Source organism: Lytechinus variegatus, chromosome 10 (assembly GCF_018143015.1).
Source record: "Lytechinus variegatus isolate NC3 chromosome 10, Lvar_3.0, whole genome shotgun sequence".
Taxonomy (NCBI): Eukaryota; Metazoa; Echinodermata; class Echinoidea; order Temnopleuroida; family Toxopneustidae; genus Lytechinus; species Lytechinus variegatus.
The window spans coordinates 35,889,717-35,907,992 of NC_054749.1; the positions used below are offsets into that span (position 1 = coordinate 35,889,717).

The 18,276-nt window shown below is 34.7% G+C and overlaps 1 protein-coding gene across 1 annotated transcript; it reads right to left on the reverse strand.

The window, feature by feature from the left end:
- Positions 1-239: 239 nt before the first annotated feature.
- LOC121422775 (probable flavin-containing monoamine oxidase A) lies at positions 240-17,933 on the reverse strand. Its single transcript, XM_041617959.1, has 12 exons — positions 17,855-17,933; positions 14,134-14,267; positions 13,292-13,379; positions 11,844-12,021; positions 10,499-10,616; positions 10,077-10,234; positions 9,026-9,206; positions 6,479-6,579; positions 5,473-5,646; positions 4,038-4,124; positions 1,951-2,048; positions 240-1,306 (listed from the first exon to the last, which is right to left on the reverse strand). Exons 2-12 carry the CDS (start codon positions 14,258-14,260, stop codon positions 976-978), a joined length of 1,641 nt encoding a protein of 546 aa, XP_041473893.1. The 5' UTR covers positions 14,261-14,267; positions 17,855-17,933; the 3' UTR covers positions 240-975.
- Between the last annotated feature and the right edge of the window lie 343 nt (positions 17,934-18,276).

An 18,276-nucleotide genomic window follows, 5' to 3' on the forward strand; every position in this document is an offset into this window, starting at 1 on the left:
AACTCTTTCTTTCCCCGCACAATTGCATCGTGAAATGATCTCCAAACTTTAATACCTCATGTTCGGGACATGAAACTCAGGTCTTTGTTTGTTTTTTTAAGAAAGGATTTTAGAGATGTCTTTTAACTCATTCAAGTGTGAAAATGGTATTTTCTTTATGTGCCATGCAAATGCATATACCTGAATATTTTCAACTAAGTTTTTATGTTTTCTATCTCTTCACATATTGTTTTTTATTAAAAAGATGTTTTATTCATAAAGAGTGAAAGAATACATTTTTATGCTTTTTATTACACCTGTTACGAGGACTGCCCAGACTTGGGAAGGGGCTGTGTAGCCACAACTATATAACTAACAATTTCATCAAAAGTTGATTGCAGTATGACTTGATAAAAACATAAAGGAAAGACAATGTAGACTGCATTCAGATTACAAACAATTAATGTACATGCAACAGTTTACTCTTATTCAAATTCTAGAAATTCATTTTCGCATAATTACTATCTATTCAATAGTTGGCATTGATATATTCTGTTGAATTATTTCAGGCAGATACACAATAATCATGTATAACTTACAAATGAATCACAAGATATAACACAGAGCTCTGCATATATTCAGCTAACCCCATTTAGCCACACAGGGAGCTGGTGCCTGCAATGATGAAGATCTAATCATCACCAATATGTGACGACCACTACAGCAGATTCTATTCAACACATTTGATATCAGAATACTATTATCACTGCATCAGTGGGTTGTGTCAACAATGATGATCCTCTATTTTTCATAGACATGTGATGACTACTACAGCAGATTCTATGTAATACAACTGCTTACAACCCTATTGACAGCAGAATACAGATGATTTGCAAATATCTATCTGCCATATAGAGCCACACAGATGAGCAGTTCATTTTCATACTTACAAGATAAAAAAAAAACATTGAATGAATGCATCGTGTATGACACACTTCATAACCAAGGAAGGTTCATTCTACCACCAGCCAGCCACGCCCTCCTCATGGCGAATCCCACCAGAGCCGCCACGAACGCCAGCTTACCCATCGTCCAGATGAGTGACCCTTCAGATCCCTGGGATGTCTCCTCCTCTCTTCTCCTTCCATCTAACTCTACCAACAGACCTCCGCCAACTTCTGGTTCAGAGCTCTGGCTTCCCCGTTGAGATTGAGGTGGAGGTTGGAGTTGAAGGGTGACCTCATCAGCGGCTCTCAACCCTGATTGGACGGCTCCGTTCAGGTATCCCATCCAATGAGTGGCTGTCTCTGTACCCGCCCAGTGTATCCTTTTGGGGATATGGAACAAGTACAGCAGTGAAAACATACATAATTTCATACTTCAATATTACATGTTCCATTATTCATAATTCCACAAGTGAATTATTCAACTGAAGTTTAAACATACAGTGATTTTGGTCAAACCGGTAATCCAGTATTTTTTGAAAATATAATATTAATCAACAGATATAATTACAAGTAAATCCAGAAAATTACCATCAGACATACCAATGTAAATTTCTAAACAACATTTAATACAGAAACCAATGAAATGAAATCGAACCTCATACATCCAGTGAATCAAGTAGATTCATGAGTAAGGAACATAAAATAAAGAGGGACAATTCCACAGGTTGGTCCAAATCATGTAACGTGAGTAACCGACACATTCCAAAGATATGCCAGGAGCATAATAGAATTTCCCAAGTTTTGTTTTTATACAAAGGATAGTCAGACTGTGTACTTTGTTGTGATAAGGAGATGTTTAGTTCCTATCAATAATAATGGAGTTACAGCTCCAAGTATGAGTCAAGGTGTCTCCAAATGTAACGTGAGTAACCGTGGAAAAGCCCAGTAAATATAGCTTTCTCCTGATGTGCTATGTTGTTATTACAGGTATGTTCATTGACTTGAGCAAACTAGTTATTTTTACCTTCCGTATGGTGTCCTTATTGTATCCCAGTTTGCCATCGCACCAGGCGTCATTAGACTTACAGGACAGCCTCCGTTATATGGTTCTGAAGCCCAGTCCTGTGTAGAAAATAATTGTACAATTATGAGGATTCATAGCGAAATTTTTAAAAAGTGTCTCACTTCATGAACTTTAAAGATAAATTCCAGTTTTGGTAACGATCTCAAAATGACTTTTTACAGAATCTAATATAATGACCACCCAAGTGTCTGTTTGTATGAATAAAAAATATGTGCCAAAGGATTCCGGAAGAAATTGTGTAATTGCTGAGAAATCAGCAAAATAAGCGCGGATTCGGTCACTTCCGTCGGGTCTTTATTCCAGCAATAATAATACACTGTCCCACGTGTGTCTATCTGTGTTGGTTATCTTCAGTGTGAACATTTTTCAGCGTAGATTTCAAGATTTCACAAAGTTCAGTTTATGTAACTGTACCAGATCTAGATCCTCGATGATATACTGACAATTAAGCCTGGTTTTACAGACTTTCTCATGAAATCAGTGTTTACTGCAACTACTGGTATTTCTCTTTAATGACTACATAAGATCAATATGATGCAACATAAGGGGCAGTTGCTCATACCTGTATTATGTCACAATAATTATAACTCTTATTCTTTGATGAATTTTTTTTTTGAACACGAACCCTCACAAATGTTTTTCTCTACGTTTTCAGCTTTCATTAAAACACCTTTACCATCGAGGTAAACTGCCCCTTTAATACGTCATTAATAACCATATATTCATACAGGGGAACTCCATAAGCAATAAATCAATGTATATGCACATCAGGCTCCCGTTTCTTAATGGTCAAGTCCACCTCAGAAAAATGTTGATTTGAATCAATAGAGAAAAATCAGACAAGCACAATGCTGAAAGTTTCATTAAAATCGGATGTAAAATAAGAAAGTTTTGATATTTCAAAGTTTCGCTTATTTTTAACAAAATAGTTATATGAACGAGCCAGTTACATCCAATGAGAAAGTCGATGATGTCACTCACTCACTATTTCTTTTGTTTTTTATTGTTTGAATTATACAATATTTCAATTTTTACAAATTTGATGATTAGGACCTCCTTGCCTGAAGCACAAAATGTTAGAACAATGGAATTCCACGTGTTCAGGGAGGAATGAAACTTCATTTCACGTGACAATGACGAGAAAATAAAAATATTTCATATTTCATGTAATAAATACAAAAGAAATAAGAGAGTGAGTGATGTCATCAGTTCCCTCATTTGCATACTGACTGAAATGTGCATATAACTGTTTTGTGAAATAAAGCGAAACTTTAAAATGTCATAACTTTCTTATTTTACATCCGATTTTGATGAATTTTTCAGTGTTATGCTTGTTGAATTTTTCTCTTTTTATTCAAATCAAGTTTACGTTGGGGTGGACTTGTCCTTTAAAAATTACCTAACAAATGCAAAATTTCTATAACAAAATTACTATCAGCCAATCAGATTGAAGGATTTCAGAAGCTTCCAACTGCTGTTGCAAATTTATCATAACAAGCTTTATGAAAGAGTCCCTGATCCCCTTTTTTCTCAATTTTTACTTCATTTCATGCTATTTTTCATAATCATATTTTTTTTCTCTTTCTTTTCTTGTAAAATATTGATATTAAAACAAGTTGACAACTACTTATAAGTTTATTAATAGGGAAACTATAAATTACAAGCTCTGCTTTTTAATAGTTTGCCCTTCATATCCTCATCTTAGAGATGGATATGTTGCGCTTTATGAATATTGTTATTATTATTATTATTATTGTTGTTATCTTATTGATATATCTGTCTCCAATCTGAACATTCAATTGTATAACATTTGTCTATTTATGAATTTGTCTTCATAAATTGCTTTTTATAATCCTAATGTTTGAATATCAAGGTAGTTTGTAACAAAAAAAATCTTCACAATTTCATGTAAGAACAAGAGGAAGAAGAAGTTCTAAATAGAACAATACCCCAACTATCCTTTATCAATAATTCCATAGTTAGCTGCCAGGATAATGGCTCTATTTATTGCTATTTTCAGACCATACCTTTTCCATGAAGTCAATTGGCTTCTTTGCGACAGGTCCAAAGAAATCGGCAAGGTGGTTCAGAATAGCAGTCTTTCTCGTCTCGTACTGCAAAAAAATATAAATACATACAATAGAAGTAGTAGTAGTAGTAGTAGTAGTAGCAGTAGTAGTAGTAGTAGTAGTAGTCGTAGTAGTAGTAGTAGTAGTAGTAGTAGTCGTAGTAGTAGTAGTAGTAGAATTAGTAGTAGTATATATATATTGTAATATATATATGATGATAATAATATGATGATAATAATAACAACAACAATAGTGATGATGAAGAACAACAACAACAACACAACAATTATAATACTAATAACAATAATAATGGAAATAATAAAAAGAAGACAAATTATTTTTTTACTTATATTACAATAACAATAATTGTGACTACATGCATGGCATACAGATTTATAAGCAAGCAACACCCTGGTCCTGATTCTTAAAGACTTGTTTCAATTATGAAATTATAATCTATAAAAGATAAAATATAGGTGTACTGTTGTGTAACAGGAAGATGAATGTAATATAATTTTGAGGTATCACATTGAAATTCGGAGTGAAGTTAAAATAATATTCGATGGACGTCTAAGTCTTGAAGTCAGTCAGTCTATATGGATGAATGTGGGTCTAGTATTCTTCTGTATTGTATTCCTATATCTAATAATCAAGAAGTCTTATTTATATCATTTGTTTTGGGGTGTAACTATTAAAGGTGGGAGTGATCTAAACTTGATCTGATTGGTCTACAGGTCATTGTCTATCAAACTTTCTCTGGTATAAGGGGTGTGGTGATGCTCTGTGCAAGTGACTGGGGCTGGAGTGTGAGTCATACTTCTATGAAGTTAGCTGATGTCACTGAGGGTTGGTCTTTTTATGGTCAAGGTTTAGGAGTTAAATGGTATTGGGGGGTTTGGAATTCTCAGATGACATTGGGGGAGTTTGTAAACAAGTGAAGGTGAATGACTGAAAGGATAACAGGAAGTTAAATACATAGGCCTTCTACATAACAGTACAATAAAACAGTCAAAACAGCAATTTTTTTTTTTTTTTGGTATACCCAACTTAAAATATTCCATAGAAAAATGTATACTCTTCCAAGAAATACAAAAAACTGATATTTGACCATTGTTTACAACCAAAACAACTCTTATTGTCCTCCTAGTGTCAATCACAACAGTGTGACTCTTTGTGGATTTTGACATGTCTGGGCCACAGTGGCCCGTTGCAGAAAGAGTTGCAATCAATCGCAACTGTAAAAATCATGCGCAACTTGATTTTCAACCAATCAAGAGCGCGCATTTGGGACTTGTGATTGATTTTTTAGCTTGCGTTTAAACGCAACTCTTTCTGCAACGGGCCCTGTCTGGTAACATAAATCAAAGAGAACCGAGTAAGGAACGAATCTTACGCTAACTTGTCCCCAGAGGCTTGGGTTACCAATGAAACCAACAAGAGCTGGACTTCCTTCTGACGTTGTAGCATCAAGGACATACTGAATAGGAGCCTTGTTACAGCCAGGTACAGTGGCACAGCTACCATTACAAACGATCTCACCAGAATAACCAGCCTCTCTCCAAAACGCCTGGAGAAGGGAGAACAGTTACATTGATCTATGAAAGAATTTGGTTTAGAAAAATTACAAAATGTTCCAGGGCCCTGCATAAAATTACTATTGGGCAATTCCATAAAGTGATCAACCTTTTTGTAAATATATGTCCGACCCCCAATTTTTTCAAGTCTTCCTTCACTATATAAACTGAACAAGTCATGGTCCTTCGAAAACATTACAGACTGTCAAATGAACAAGAAATCAAGGACAGAAAAAATTATGAAGGTACCTCACATAAGGGGTCGGACGTACATATTTTAGGGAATTGACCTTCTATGGTAACTTTCCCGTTCAATGGTAACTGGTATGGAATCCTTGATTTTGATTGGTTGTTGATCATCATTACCGTGGTAGTTACCATTGAATGGTAGAGTTACCGTAAGAGTAACTTTTGTGCAATGGGGCCAGCTATGTGCTTCAGCCCCCTCCCCCTTCACCACAACCACCACCCCTCCCAGTCTCATCAGTCAAGCCAGGGTGTAAATTTCACATAATTTAGCATTTCAAAATCCTTGCACCCTAATATAATCATGTCACTCTTTCTTTTAATCCTGAGATTACTCAACACAATCCATTTTCTCAACTTTTTACTGCTTTTAATACTATTGATTAATCCTTACTTTCCATTGTGCTCGGGACTCCTCACTAAGTTTTGATAATTCTTCATCTATTTTCCATTCTCACTTCTACTTGCTACAGGGGACAAACTATCTGTCCCACAAAAAAAATAATTATCCTACAATACAGAACAATGGTATGTATTGTACAATAGTCATATTATGCCAACTGATAGACCAAGATGTACCTTTTTATAAGTTGCAACAAATTTGAAGAGATGACCAGTGTGCATTGATGTTGTCAGTCGTATTCTTCTTATAGGCTGATCGGGTAAGTACTGTATTGATCCTAAAAGAACAACAGAAAAAAAAACATTTTCTACTTTATTTTCCAATCATTTAAAGTTTACTCATATTTGACAGGCCTGATATTTGATAATGAAATACAAACTATCTCAAGAAAAGTTCATACAAAATATTACATGATGAGGTGTAACATAACATTTACAGTTGGATATTACTTTTTATACACAGATTGTCATGCTATTCATTCATTCATGTGTCATACTATTCATTGTATCATTTATATTACCTGATTCTTTATAATGATATTTAAAAAAATCAGAGTAGAGAAAGCAGAGTAAAGAAAATCTCTCAAGAAATATTGAAGCATCCAATATTTGCATTCACTGCAGCCATTAATGTATGAATATTTGTGACATTTTGTAAGACAAGAGTGTTATAAGATACTTTACTAAAGATTTATATTGTCTTAACAGAGAAAAATTCTCAAACTTTGGTCAACTTGTACCTGTTTCATTTTCTTCTCCTTCACTTGCATTTTTCTAATTATATGAAAGAATTCTTCTTTAAGTTTAATTGAAATTTCTTCAATACAACTTTAAGCAACAATGATTAAGAAAAAATGTCATGATCCAGAATCTATCAAACGGAGGAAATTAATATGGTAGATGTGTATTCGGCTGTTAAAGCCAAGCAGTTATTTTGGATAGAGAGAATTAAACAAGCGGATAAACAAGGATGGTTTCCATTTCTTCAATATTATCTTGAAAAGAACGCTGGATTTTTTCAATTTCAATTCAATTTATTTATTCAACTTTAACTATGGTCATAAAATGTTGAGCTTATGGATATTCCTCAGTTTTATCAAACTACAATGTTGGGATTCTCTTAATGTGAGAAACAGAGAGAATAATACAAAGTTCCAGATCATCTGGAACAATTAACAACTGAAAGTTACTCGAGATATGATCTTTCGAAAATTGTTTTAAAAAAGAATTGTGTTTTTAATGACATCCTTTAATACTGAAGGATGTATTTTAAGACAATTGGATGAAATGAAAAGGTTATATCATTTAGATGCCAACGAATACTTAAGATTACAAGGAGTGTATTCTTCATTTTTAAAGACAAATTTTTCTAAAATATTGTATACGAACTCATTTAAGAATGCAGCTATATCAAATATTATTCTTCCTGTTGAATTGGTACAGCTAAAACAACATAAAAAGTAATATTGTTATGATCTATTTGTAGCAGAAAGATATGAGAATCCAGTAAGTACATTTAGACTTCAAAATATATATAATGTTTCAGATAAAGTATTGGTATCAGCTAATTCATTTAAAGGAGAATGAAACCATTGGAACAAGATAGCTTGTGTGAAAACAGAAAATTCAAAGAAACAGATCAACAAAAGTTAGAGAAAAATCAGACAAATAATGAGAAAGTTATGAGCATTTGAATATTGCGATCACTAATGCTATGGAGATAGCAAATTGGCAATGCGACAAAGATGTGTGATGTCACTTGTGAACAACTCTCCCCATTACTTTAGTATATATTTCACTTGAATTGCCTCTTTTATCACATCTATCCATAGATCATGTGTTCTTTCTACATGAGGGCATGTATTACATATCTTTTAAGAATACATCATGGATAAAGAGTTTGTATCATCATAAGAAAAAGCAAAAAGAGACATTTTGAGGTTATTTTATAGTCCACCAAAGGGAAAGTTGTTCATCAGTGACATCACACATCCTTGTCGCATTGCCAATGGGAGGATCTCCATAGCATTAGTGATTGCAATACCGGTATTCAAATGCTCATAACTTTCTCATTATTTGTCCGATTTTTCTCAAACTTTCTTTATTCTTATTCTTTGATTTTTCTGTTTCTACACAAGCCTATTTGTTCCAAAGGTTTCATTCCCCTTTAATTTATTGAACACTATTGATGTAAATTACAGAGAATTTAAGTTCAAAGTATTGAACGATATATTAAACTTGAACTATTGCTTCACTTTTATGTTCTTTATGTAATGCAGAAAATGAAACAATCAAACATTTATTTTGGAATTGTCCATTTACACAGTTATATTGGAATCAACTAGGAAAAGAACTATGTCTGATTTTTCATTATTAACCGAAAAAAGTGTAATACTCTTTTTAATCATGTTCTAGTTATTGCAAAGAAATCAATTTATCTTAGTAGATGTAAATCATATACACCAACAGTTACTGATTGTGTTAATTTATTAACTAGATTGTATAAAATGGAAAAAATTTATAGCTATTTTCGAAACAACAAAAGGAGCGTCCGCAAACGCAGGTGGCAAGACATGATACAGTGGTTATCCACTCATGTTATGTAACTGTTATGTAATTTCTTATATTTCTTATAATGCATCATTTGTATTGTTGAACTGTATTGAATTGAATGTACCTTGAAGTGACCAATAAAATATCATTCAAATAAAAAAAAAATCTTACCTGCGCAGTGAGGAGGAGCAGCAACAATAACATGCTTGCAGGTGAAATGTTTACCAGACTGTGAATGTACTTTGACCCTGTCTGGCTGGCTTTGGTCAATTGAAACAACAGGTTCAGACAGAAAGATATTTGAGATGTCTATTCGCTCTGCTAACTGATGACTCATACCTTGTGATCCACCCTTCATTGAAAAAAAAACAAATATGTGATAATATACAAATAGCAAATAAGCATGAGTGCGATGGTGGGAGATTTTGCATGAGTTGAAAGAAAGATGCTCTATTTAATGAGGCGTAGGCCAAGTTGAATAGAGCGCATCTTTCTTTCACCGCATTTAAAATCTCGAACCATTGCACGAATATGAATATTCGCTATTTGTGTTGTACAACGCCTCGGAATCGCGTGAAAATATGAAAAAAAGAAGCTTTTCTCTGCAGTAATCTATGAAAACGGAGAAAAAATATTGAAAGTGAAAAGCAAAATCCCACAAGTACACATTGTGCATTTAGCCAGCACGCTTTACTCATATTGCACCTTCAGTTTTTACTGAGTGCAATGAATTAAATCGTAGTGTACAAATTTTTGACATTCAGCATCCCATTTGCTCGCTTACAACAAGCTAAGTAGGCTTTGTACAATTAATATTTGTGGATTTTCAATGTTGTGTTTAGTCCTAACCATGAATTTCTCTGGTTAGCTCTCATGGAATTCTTATCCATATTAGAGCTTCCTATTTCTATTGCAATAACTACATATGGAAGCTGAATCTGATTCATGAATATGAAAATTGTACAAATTCTACCTAGAAATATCACTGTAGGTGATTGTTACCTATGCCCCCTGTTGAAAACCTTATATTCTATTACCATAGCAACACTGCTGTGACACATTAACAAATCTGTCCTCATTCGTGGACCAATTGATGTCTCGAGAGCATCAGGCAAGAACTGATCAGAGGCACTAATTTGCTAGTTTTATTTTGTTTTTGTGCTACTTTGTGACATTTATTTTGGAGAGATGATCATCACATACCAGAGTGCACAGGACTGACCTTTATTCTCAACTCTTGAGCTGAGCCAACGGTTGTCTCTACTAGCTTCTCAAGTCCGCCCGATGAACTAAGATAGAACATGTAAGAGAGGGCGCTGATCTCTCGTAACCTCAGACCACTAACAACCTGCCAACCAGTCTCAATAGTATCCCTAGCAACTGAATAAAAAATAGGACACACATCATTGAATCAATAGATCTAAAAAGAATGTTCTCCACACAAAAGAGCAAACAAATTATTTAGAACTCTCTTTTAAACATTAACAATTCAAACAATATTTCAAATTACCTACGGTCAGCTCACAAAATTGACTGTTTTAAAAAGTCACTTTATATAATAAATCGGGGCAGTGGTTTGTACAATTAGTTTCACAAATAGGGGGAAAAGAAAGCTTATATCTCAGATATCACAATAGAACATACCTGTTGTCCATGTCCAGCTTTCTACAAGTTGTTCTAGTGTCATGTTATCAAACTCATCAGCTCTGACTGCTGTCCAAGGTTCATCACAGGATATAGACTTTATAGCAATACTATCTAACTGTAACAAGATATAGATATCACATGTCAACAATAAATGCATATTTGCCAACAATTTTCAAATTTTCTTCAACTTAAATTAATTTTCCAATCAACAAATTTGAAAAATATATATATTTCAAAAAGGGATAATCATCCCAAAGAATAGAACAATAAGAAACAAGATTGTAGGAGGGTGATCAGTACAAGATAAGAAGTGTTCATTCAATACTGAAAATTGAACATAGATTTAAAATCTCAGAAAACAGAAATGGTTGGCTTATCAAAAAGCTAAGATTGCAGTGGAAGCCCCAGTTAACCATCAATTGAAGAAATCTCAATTGATGGAATCGCCTATAGATTATAGCCTAAGACTTCATTATCTAGAAATTCTTCCTTCAACATGTCCATTATTGGGTTTAGGTTTAAAATCAATGAAAACATAAAATTCATGGGCACTAGAAATAAATAAAACAAATTACAAACATATTACAGAGAAATGCCAGTAGTTGCAGTAAACACTGATTTCATGAGAAACTCAGTAAAACCAGGCTTAATTGTAATTATATCATCGAGGATCTAGATCTGGTACAGTCACATAAACTGAACTTTGTGAAATCTTGAAATCTACACTGAAAAATGTTCACACTGAAGATCACCAACACAGATAAGCGCACGTGAGACAGTGTATTATTATTGCTTCGAATGTCATGCCCGACGCTTGACCCGGATCCTGTGCTTATTTGCTAATTTCTCAGCAATTACACAATTTCTTCCAGAATCCTTTGGCACATATTCTTTATTTATACAAACAGACACTTTGGTGGTCATTTCATTGGATTCTGTACGAACTCATTTTGATATCATTACCAAAACTGGCATTTACCTTCAAGATACATGGCTGTCTTAGATAATAATGGCGCACCCAGGCAGGGGCACAAGGGACACAATACCCCTTCTATATATCGATAAAGCTATCTAAGAAATATGTCATCTGTACACCCTGTAATTTCAAATTTGCCATTTGTGCCCCTCTGTTTCAAAATTCTGGATCCACCACTAAACATCCATTATAATTTGAATCAACAAATCAATAACTTTTTATTAACAGTAAATACTGATAATTGCAATATGCATTTTCTATAAAATGTCTTTTGAAAAAAGAAAATATTTGATAATCCAGTTTTAACCACTAAGTTATTTCTACTTAAATGTACTTCTCATCACAATGCTTTTAATGTAGACTTACATTTGTAATAAACCTGTTAAGGTCTACAAGAGAGAGAAGCGGTAACGATGGAATGTTATCATGGTGTTCAGTGATCCCAAACTCTTTGCCTGCTTGGAGAAGTTTCTTTCCACTGTTGAATTGTGGGTAATGTTCAATGCCGAGTTCTTCAAGGAGCCACATAATGTGATGCTGTGAGCTGAGGATCACGACAACAACAATTAGTATTTGATGACAAATACAACTGAATTAACAATGACTATGATGATGATGATGATGATGATGATGATGATGATGGTGATGATGGTGATGATGGTGATGATGATGATAATGATGATGGTGATGATGATGATGATGATGATGATGATGATGATGATGATGATGATGATGGAGATGATGATGATGATGATGATGATGATGATGATGATGATGATGATGATGATGGAGATGATGATGATGATGATGGTGGTGATGATGATGATGATGATGATGATGGTGGTGATGATGATGATGATGATGGTGGTGATGATGATGATGATGATGATGATGGTGATGGTGATGATGATGATGGAGGTGATGATGGTGATGATGATGATGATGATGGTGATGATGATGGTGATGATGATGGTGATGATGATGATGGTGATGGTGATGATGATGATGATGGTGATGATGATGATGATGGTGGTGATGATGATGATGATGATGGTGATGATGATGATGATGATGATGATGATGATGATGATGATGATGATGATGGAGATGATGATGATGATGATGATGATGATGATGATGATGATGATGATGATGATGATGATGATGATGACTATGATGTTACTAATCATGGGTCATTCCATGAATTAGACAACATTTCTCAAAATTTTATCTTTTATCTCAAATTCAGGTCTTCTTAAAAGGAGATCTGAACCATACAGAAATATAGGACTATGCACAGTTACATTTTAGCAGGCAACTATTGCCGTATTAGTTGGATAATCAGCAGGACACTGTAGTCATTATTCTTCATCATACAACTCCCGCCCCAATAATGTTCTGTAATCTGATTGGTCCAAATCGGATCACATATTTCAGCGAATTGCACTATTGCATCCAAAATGCACTATCCTGCACTCTGACATCATACCAAAAGTACTATCCTGCACTCTGACGTCAAAGTGCAGGATAGTGCGAGGTCTGGAATTATCTAGAATTTTGATCAAATAGAAAATTCAGGGCAAATCAGTAACATGGGGGAGGGGGGGTTGTAAAAAACAAACAATGTATGCATTCTTGTGCATAGAGGATCTAAATAATGAACTGTGTACTCGACTTGCCAAATGGATATACCGCACTCAGTCCTGCGGATCTCAGTGCAGTATATCCATTAGCTCTTCTTGCACATCGTTCATTATTTGACCCTGCATGCACACGCTTACGTGCATTATTCGTATACTAATATTTATATTTACCTTGATACCCACTGACCTCCTAGATCCCATGAATCAGGTCCATGAGCTCCCTGCATTTCAACAGTCATTGTTCTTCCACCAATCCGATCTGACACAAAGAAAGTAGATTAACTTATCTCATTGATACAAATTAACTATCCACATTGGGTGGTATAGTGGAGCGTTGAGCCCAGTGGATTAGTCTCCGGACTTTGAAACAGAGGGTCGTGGGTTAGAATCCCAGCCATGGCATAATTTCCTTCAGCAAGAAATTTATCCACATTGTGCTGCACTCGACCCAGGTGAGGTGAATGGGTACCCGGCAGGATTTTTCCTTGAACACTTTAGCGTCTATTAATATGGCAGTTCAGCTACAGCCGGGGTAATAATATGATACCAAGTATCAAAGCGCAGTTGAGTATATGCACATAGTAACTGCACTATATAAATGGATATATTATTATCAATGACTTCATTCATCATTGAGTAGCCTTAACTAATCAGGGGCCTAATTAAGGCAAAATTTTGACAATTTTTTTTCAATTCTTCTAAAAGGGTAAAATTTGACTCAAATGTATCAATTGCAAAGTATTTCAATATCTGATGAGTGCCCTGGGATACACAAGTGTGAAAATATGAAATAATTATGATTTCATGTAATAACAAGAAAAACGAAAGTGGGGAAATTATATCATCAGCCCACATAATGAATATTTCTGAAAGCATGCCTATTTTCATAAAATATTGCTAAATTCTAAAATTCAAGAACTTTGTTGATTTTGATGAAATCATTTTATTAGAACTGTACAATGAAAATCACTAAAAAAAATAAGAGTCTAAAATACAGGAGACTATTTTTTCACCTTTTGCCTCAAGAACAATGACCTTGCATCCTGGAACATTCTGCTGGATCCGATATGCTGCAGTCAGACCAGACAGTCCTGCCCCTACTACTAACACATCACATTCCAGGTCCTTCTTCTCAGACATTTTCTGACTTCGATTAAAAAAAAGAGAGTTTTAATATACCTTTTACTTTAATGATTCAGCACGATTAATTGCATCTCAAATCGAGGTCAACGGTATGGTATACACACAGGCGCATCAGTAATATTTCATTGAAAGTGAGGCCCTCTGATGTACCAACACACTACTAGTTAAACAAACCCAAAACACAGAACTAAAACATTGTAAACAGAGAGAAAATAAACATTTAAACGGAAGAATTCTCAAGCCAAGGCCAAACATGCTAGAAGTCTGTGATTTTTCTTACCCCACCCTACACCCCCCACCCCTTTCCTATTCTTCATTCATTCAACTTCACTCTCAAACTGTCCAAGTCTAATCTCCGCACAAGCTAGAAACGCGTACATTGGGTGCTATCACTTGTTCACTGCCCCCGCCCTGCCTTTGGGAATGAAGATCTATGGTTGCCAATGCAGTACAGAGCACACACTTAAAACAGTTTATCAAACTATCACTTTTGTAACCAAAAATATTAGATTTTGAGACCAAATTTAGCTTCGATATCCAACGTAATCTGCTCAAAATAAGCTCAAATCTATTGATGATTCAGAGAATCCGATGGCTCATTTTACATTTCACCACATTTTTTTTTCATTTTATGAATTTTGGTGAAATATTGATGAAACACCCCCCTGGTTCAGTGGTTGAAGCGGGACATTTTAGCACATGATTTTGCCGCCCTCTATAAGCGTCATGTAACTAGGTTGCATTAACAATGGATCCAAGATGGCGAAGACAACAAATGTGAGTAAACTCTCTTCTACTTTTATTTCTTCACCCCATTTCTGCGATTTTTTTTCCCTTTCAGTAATTTTTTTTTGGCCAAACGTTGCTAACCGATATTTTTACCCATGTACAGAAGTGTTAACGTCAGATTCAAATTATAAGGCCCAGTTTGGTGCATTTGTATAGTTGCATTTTCCCTTCCGACGTGGGACCCTATACGTACCCGCGCCAGGCGTTAGGGGGTAAAGGTACGATAGTACTATGATTTTTACTCCCGAACGCCTCCAGGCTACCTCTGACCTCAGTGAGACAAAATTTTGGTGGAAAAAAAAATAGTTTTTGTTGGTGTTATTTCTTTTATTCTTTTGCAAAGCAAGTCTCCAATATTTATTGGGAGATTGTCTCCCATATTGGAGAAAGTCTCCCAGTATCATATTGGCCGTGCACCTCTAATATTCGCTAGATATATTATAGCTATAGGCTCCACATTAACTTTTTTTGGTGGTGGCCCGTTCGGGCCACCAAAACCTTCAAATAATTTTTTTTGGTGGCCCACTAATAAGGTTTGGTGGCCCGAAAAATATAAAGAAAAACATTAATTAAAAATGAATAAAACACCAGGTTGTGTAGATTTTTAATCTCCATATAGACACATACTCATAATGGTAAAGTAAATAAATAGTGCATGTATCAAACTCAGATAGATTTACAAAACAATGATTTTTCCTTTCTTCCTTTTTGATTGTAAAACCTAGATTATGCAGGCCCCAAATCCAGTTTATTTTCTCTTTTCCAGCATATTATAGCAGGAGAAAATCACATGCTGCAGAATTAGAACAATGTGTAAAAGGGGGAAATAAACAAAAATAATTTTTAGAATAGTATATTGAAAAAAGAAAACAAAAATTGTAAAAATGAATACGGTAAGTGAAATAAAACAAAAGAAAAAATGAAGAAAGAAAAAACAAAGAACAGGTCATAAAAAAATTTGAGAAAAAACAAAAGAAAATTTAAGAAAAATAAATAAAACAAAATTATCAAAAAATGGGGAAAATTATTATTCAGTAGAAACATGTTCTTTAATCAGGCATTTTCAATGGGAAGGGGTATAAATGGTTTAATCACTGAAAAAAATGAAAGAAAAAAATAAAATGGCAAAAGTTATCTGGAAAAAACAGTGAGAAAATTCCTTCCCTATATTTGACAAAATGATGGGAAAAAAATCACATGTCATATCAATGAAATGCCTTCCCAAAGTATTTACTTCCTTAAGAGTGGTTTAAGAAGTCATTTGTAAACAAGAAAGAGCGGCCTATGTATTTTTGGCTCAAAGATACACAGCTTCGAATAAACCAAATATCAACATACATACAAATGCACATATGGGACTGTGATGTACTCACCTATGTGTTTTATGTGTATTAATGCATTTGGAAATCGGTCTTTTTGAGTCAAAAGAGAGGTCATAATTCCTCCTTTTAATGCTTGCAATTAATCAGGTTTCAGTAATATGGACTGTAGAAGGGCATTTCATTGGTGTAAAATGTGACTTTGACGTAGATTTCCAAAGCTCTGGGGAAGATTTCTTAGCAGTAACATTTCGTATCGCAGCTCCCTGGGTCTGAATAGTCTGCTCGTGCACAGCTAGCTGCATTGGTTTCATGCATGCAAAGCTCAGCCAGACAGCCGGCACGGCCGGCTGAATAATAGTTACTGTATACTAGCGGTAGGTACTGTCATGACTATGCAATCTTTGTGTGTGTGTATTTGTGTGTAGATTAACAAAAAAGGCGCATGACGAATTGGCTTGCAATTTTAACTGTAGAAGGTTGATAAATGCATGCAAAATCGGGAGAAAAATTGCGCTACTTTGAAAATTATTGGTTGCCCGATTCGGGCCACCAAAACTTAACATTTTTTCAATAATGGTTGCCCGAGATGAATTTTTGGTGGCCCCGGGCCACCGCTAATGTCGAGCCTTGCCTAATATTACCCAAAAATTAAGATACATGTAAAAGTAAATATTGGCAAATGACACATCAAATGAAAAGTCTTTGCAAAAGAAACGCAACAAAAAAAATGAAGAAAATTCAACCAACCGTTAAGGAGATATGGGTAATAAAAGATCGAATTTTTAAATCCCATTCTGCCGCATATGATGCCTGAAAATTTTTGGGATAAATATGTTACATTTGGATATTGCGCAGAGTTATTCCAAGTATATTTTCCCTTAAGTTCTGTGAATCTTTTTAGTCCAAAATTTATGATGCTCAGGTATGCAGTTTTTAAATTACCTACCATTTAGTAGTACATGTCAGCCCCAAATTGCTGAAATATGTGATTTAATTTTCAAAAGCGAAAAACTATGAAAGAAAACATCTGTTAGAAATGCCATGAAAAATATGTGGGCCTACAGCAAAAATTAGCACTCAGTCAGTGGATGGGGTGCATATGGAACTCTTGCCAAATTATGAAGATGGTTTGTAGAACATGTCACAGCACACTCTAATGCAAGTTCACCTCAAACATCTACTTTGCTACAGGTTTTACCCGGAGATTCAGCCCCTGTAAATTCTGAATATCTGTATCACAGAATTGTGATATCTCTATTGGCTATGTGTGCATAAGAATCGCATGCGCCGGCGGTTAGCAGTACAGCGCGGCGCAGCGGCTGTTCCGGAGTCGTGACGAAAAATCTGTGAATACAACAAAACTTTCACAATAAACAACAAAAATTTCACAATAAACATCAAGCAATGTCGAATATCAATAGGATATGGATGCCCATTAATAGAGTAATTCCGTCATGAATTTATCAATTTTTCCACTTACCGGCACCTTATAAGTTATATTTCTGCTAGAACTTTAGAAGTAGTTTTGTATGTTTATGCTCCAAATTAGAAATTAGGGTTTACTGGCATATGGAACGCCACTTATGGAGCTGTGTACTTGTACTGTATAAACAGGTCTTTGTTTGTTTGTGTGTTTGTTTGTTTACTTGTTTGTTTGTTTCTCCTGATTTACGCTTGGATTGTTGTTTTGGAGAAATATCCATCTTACAAGTGGTAACTTTTTAGTATATTTTAAAATGGCACTCTACATACTCCACACCACCTGCCAAATAATATAGTACGACAATACAAGTCGGTGACTGTACTTCTTCATCAGAAGAAGAAGAAGGGGATGATAACAATTAAGAGAATTGTTTAAATTGTTTGATTTGATTTGATTTATTGATTTCCGTTTTATAATTG

Coding starts and splice junctions, on each gene's coding strand:
- LOC121422775 (XM_041617959.1), bottom strand. CDS start 14,260: ATGTCTGAGAAGAAGGACCTGGAATGTGATGTGTTAGTAGTAGGGGCA. Junction 10,617..11,843: donor TTAACAGGTTTATTACAAAT/GTAAGTCTACAT, acceptor ATCTTGTTACAG/TTAGATAGTATTGCTATAAA. Junction 1,307..1,950: donor ATAAGGACACCATACGGAAG/GTAAAAATAACT, acceptor TATCCCCAAAAG/GATACACTGGGCGGGTACAG.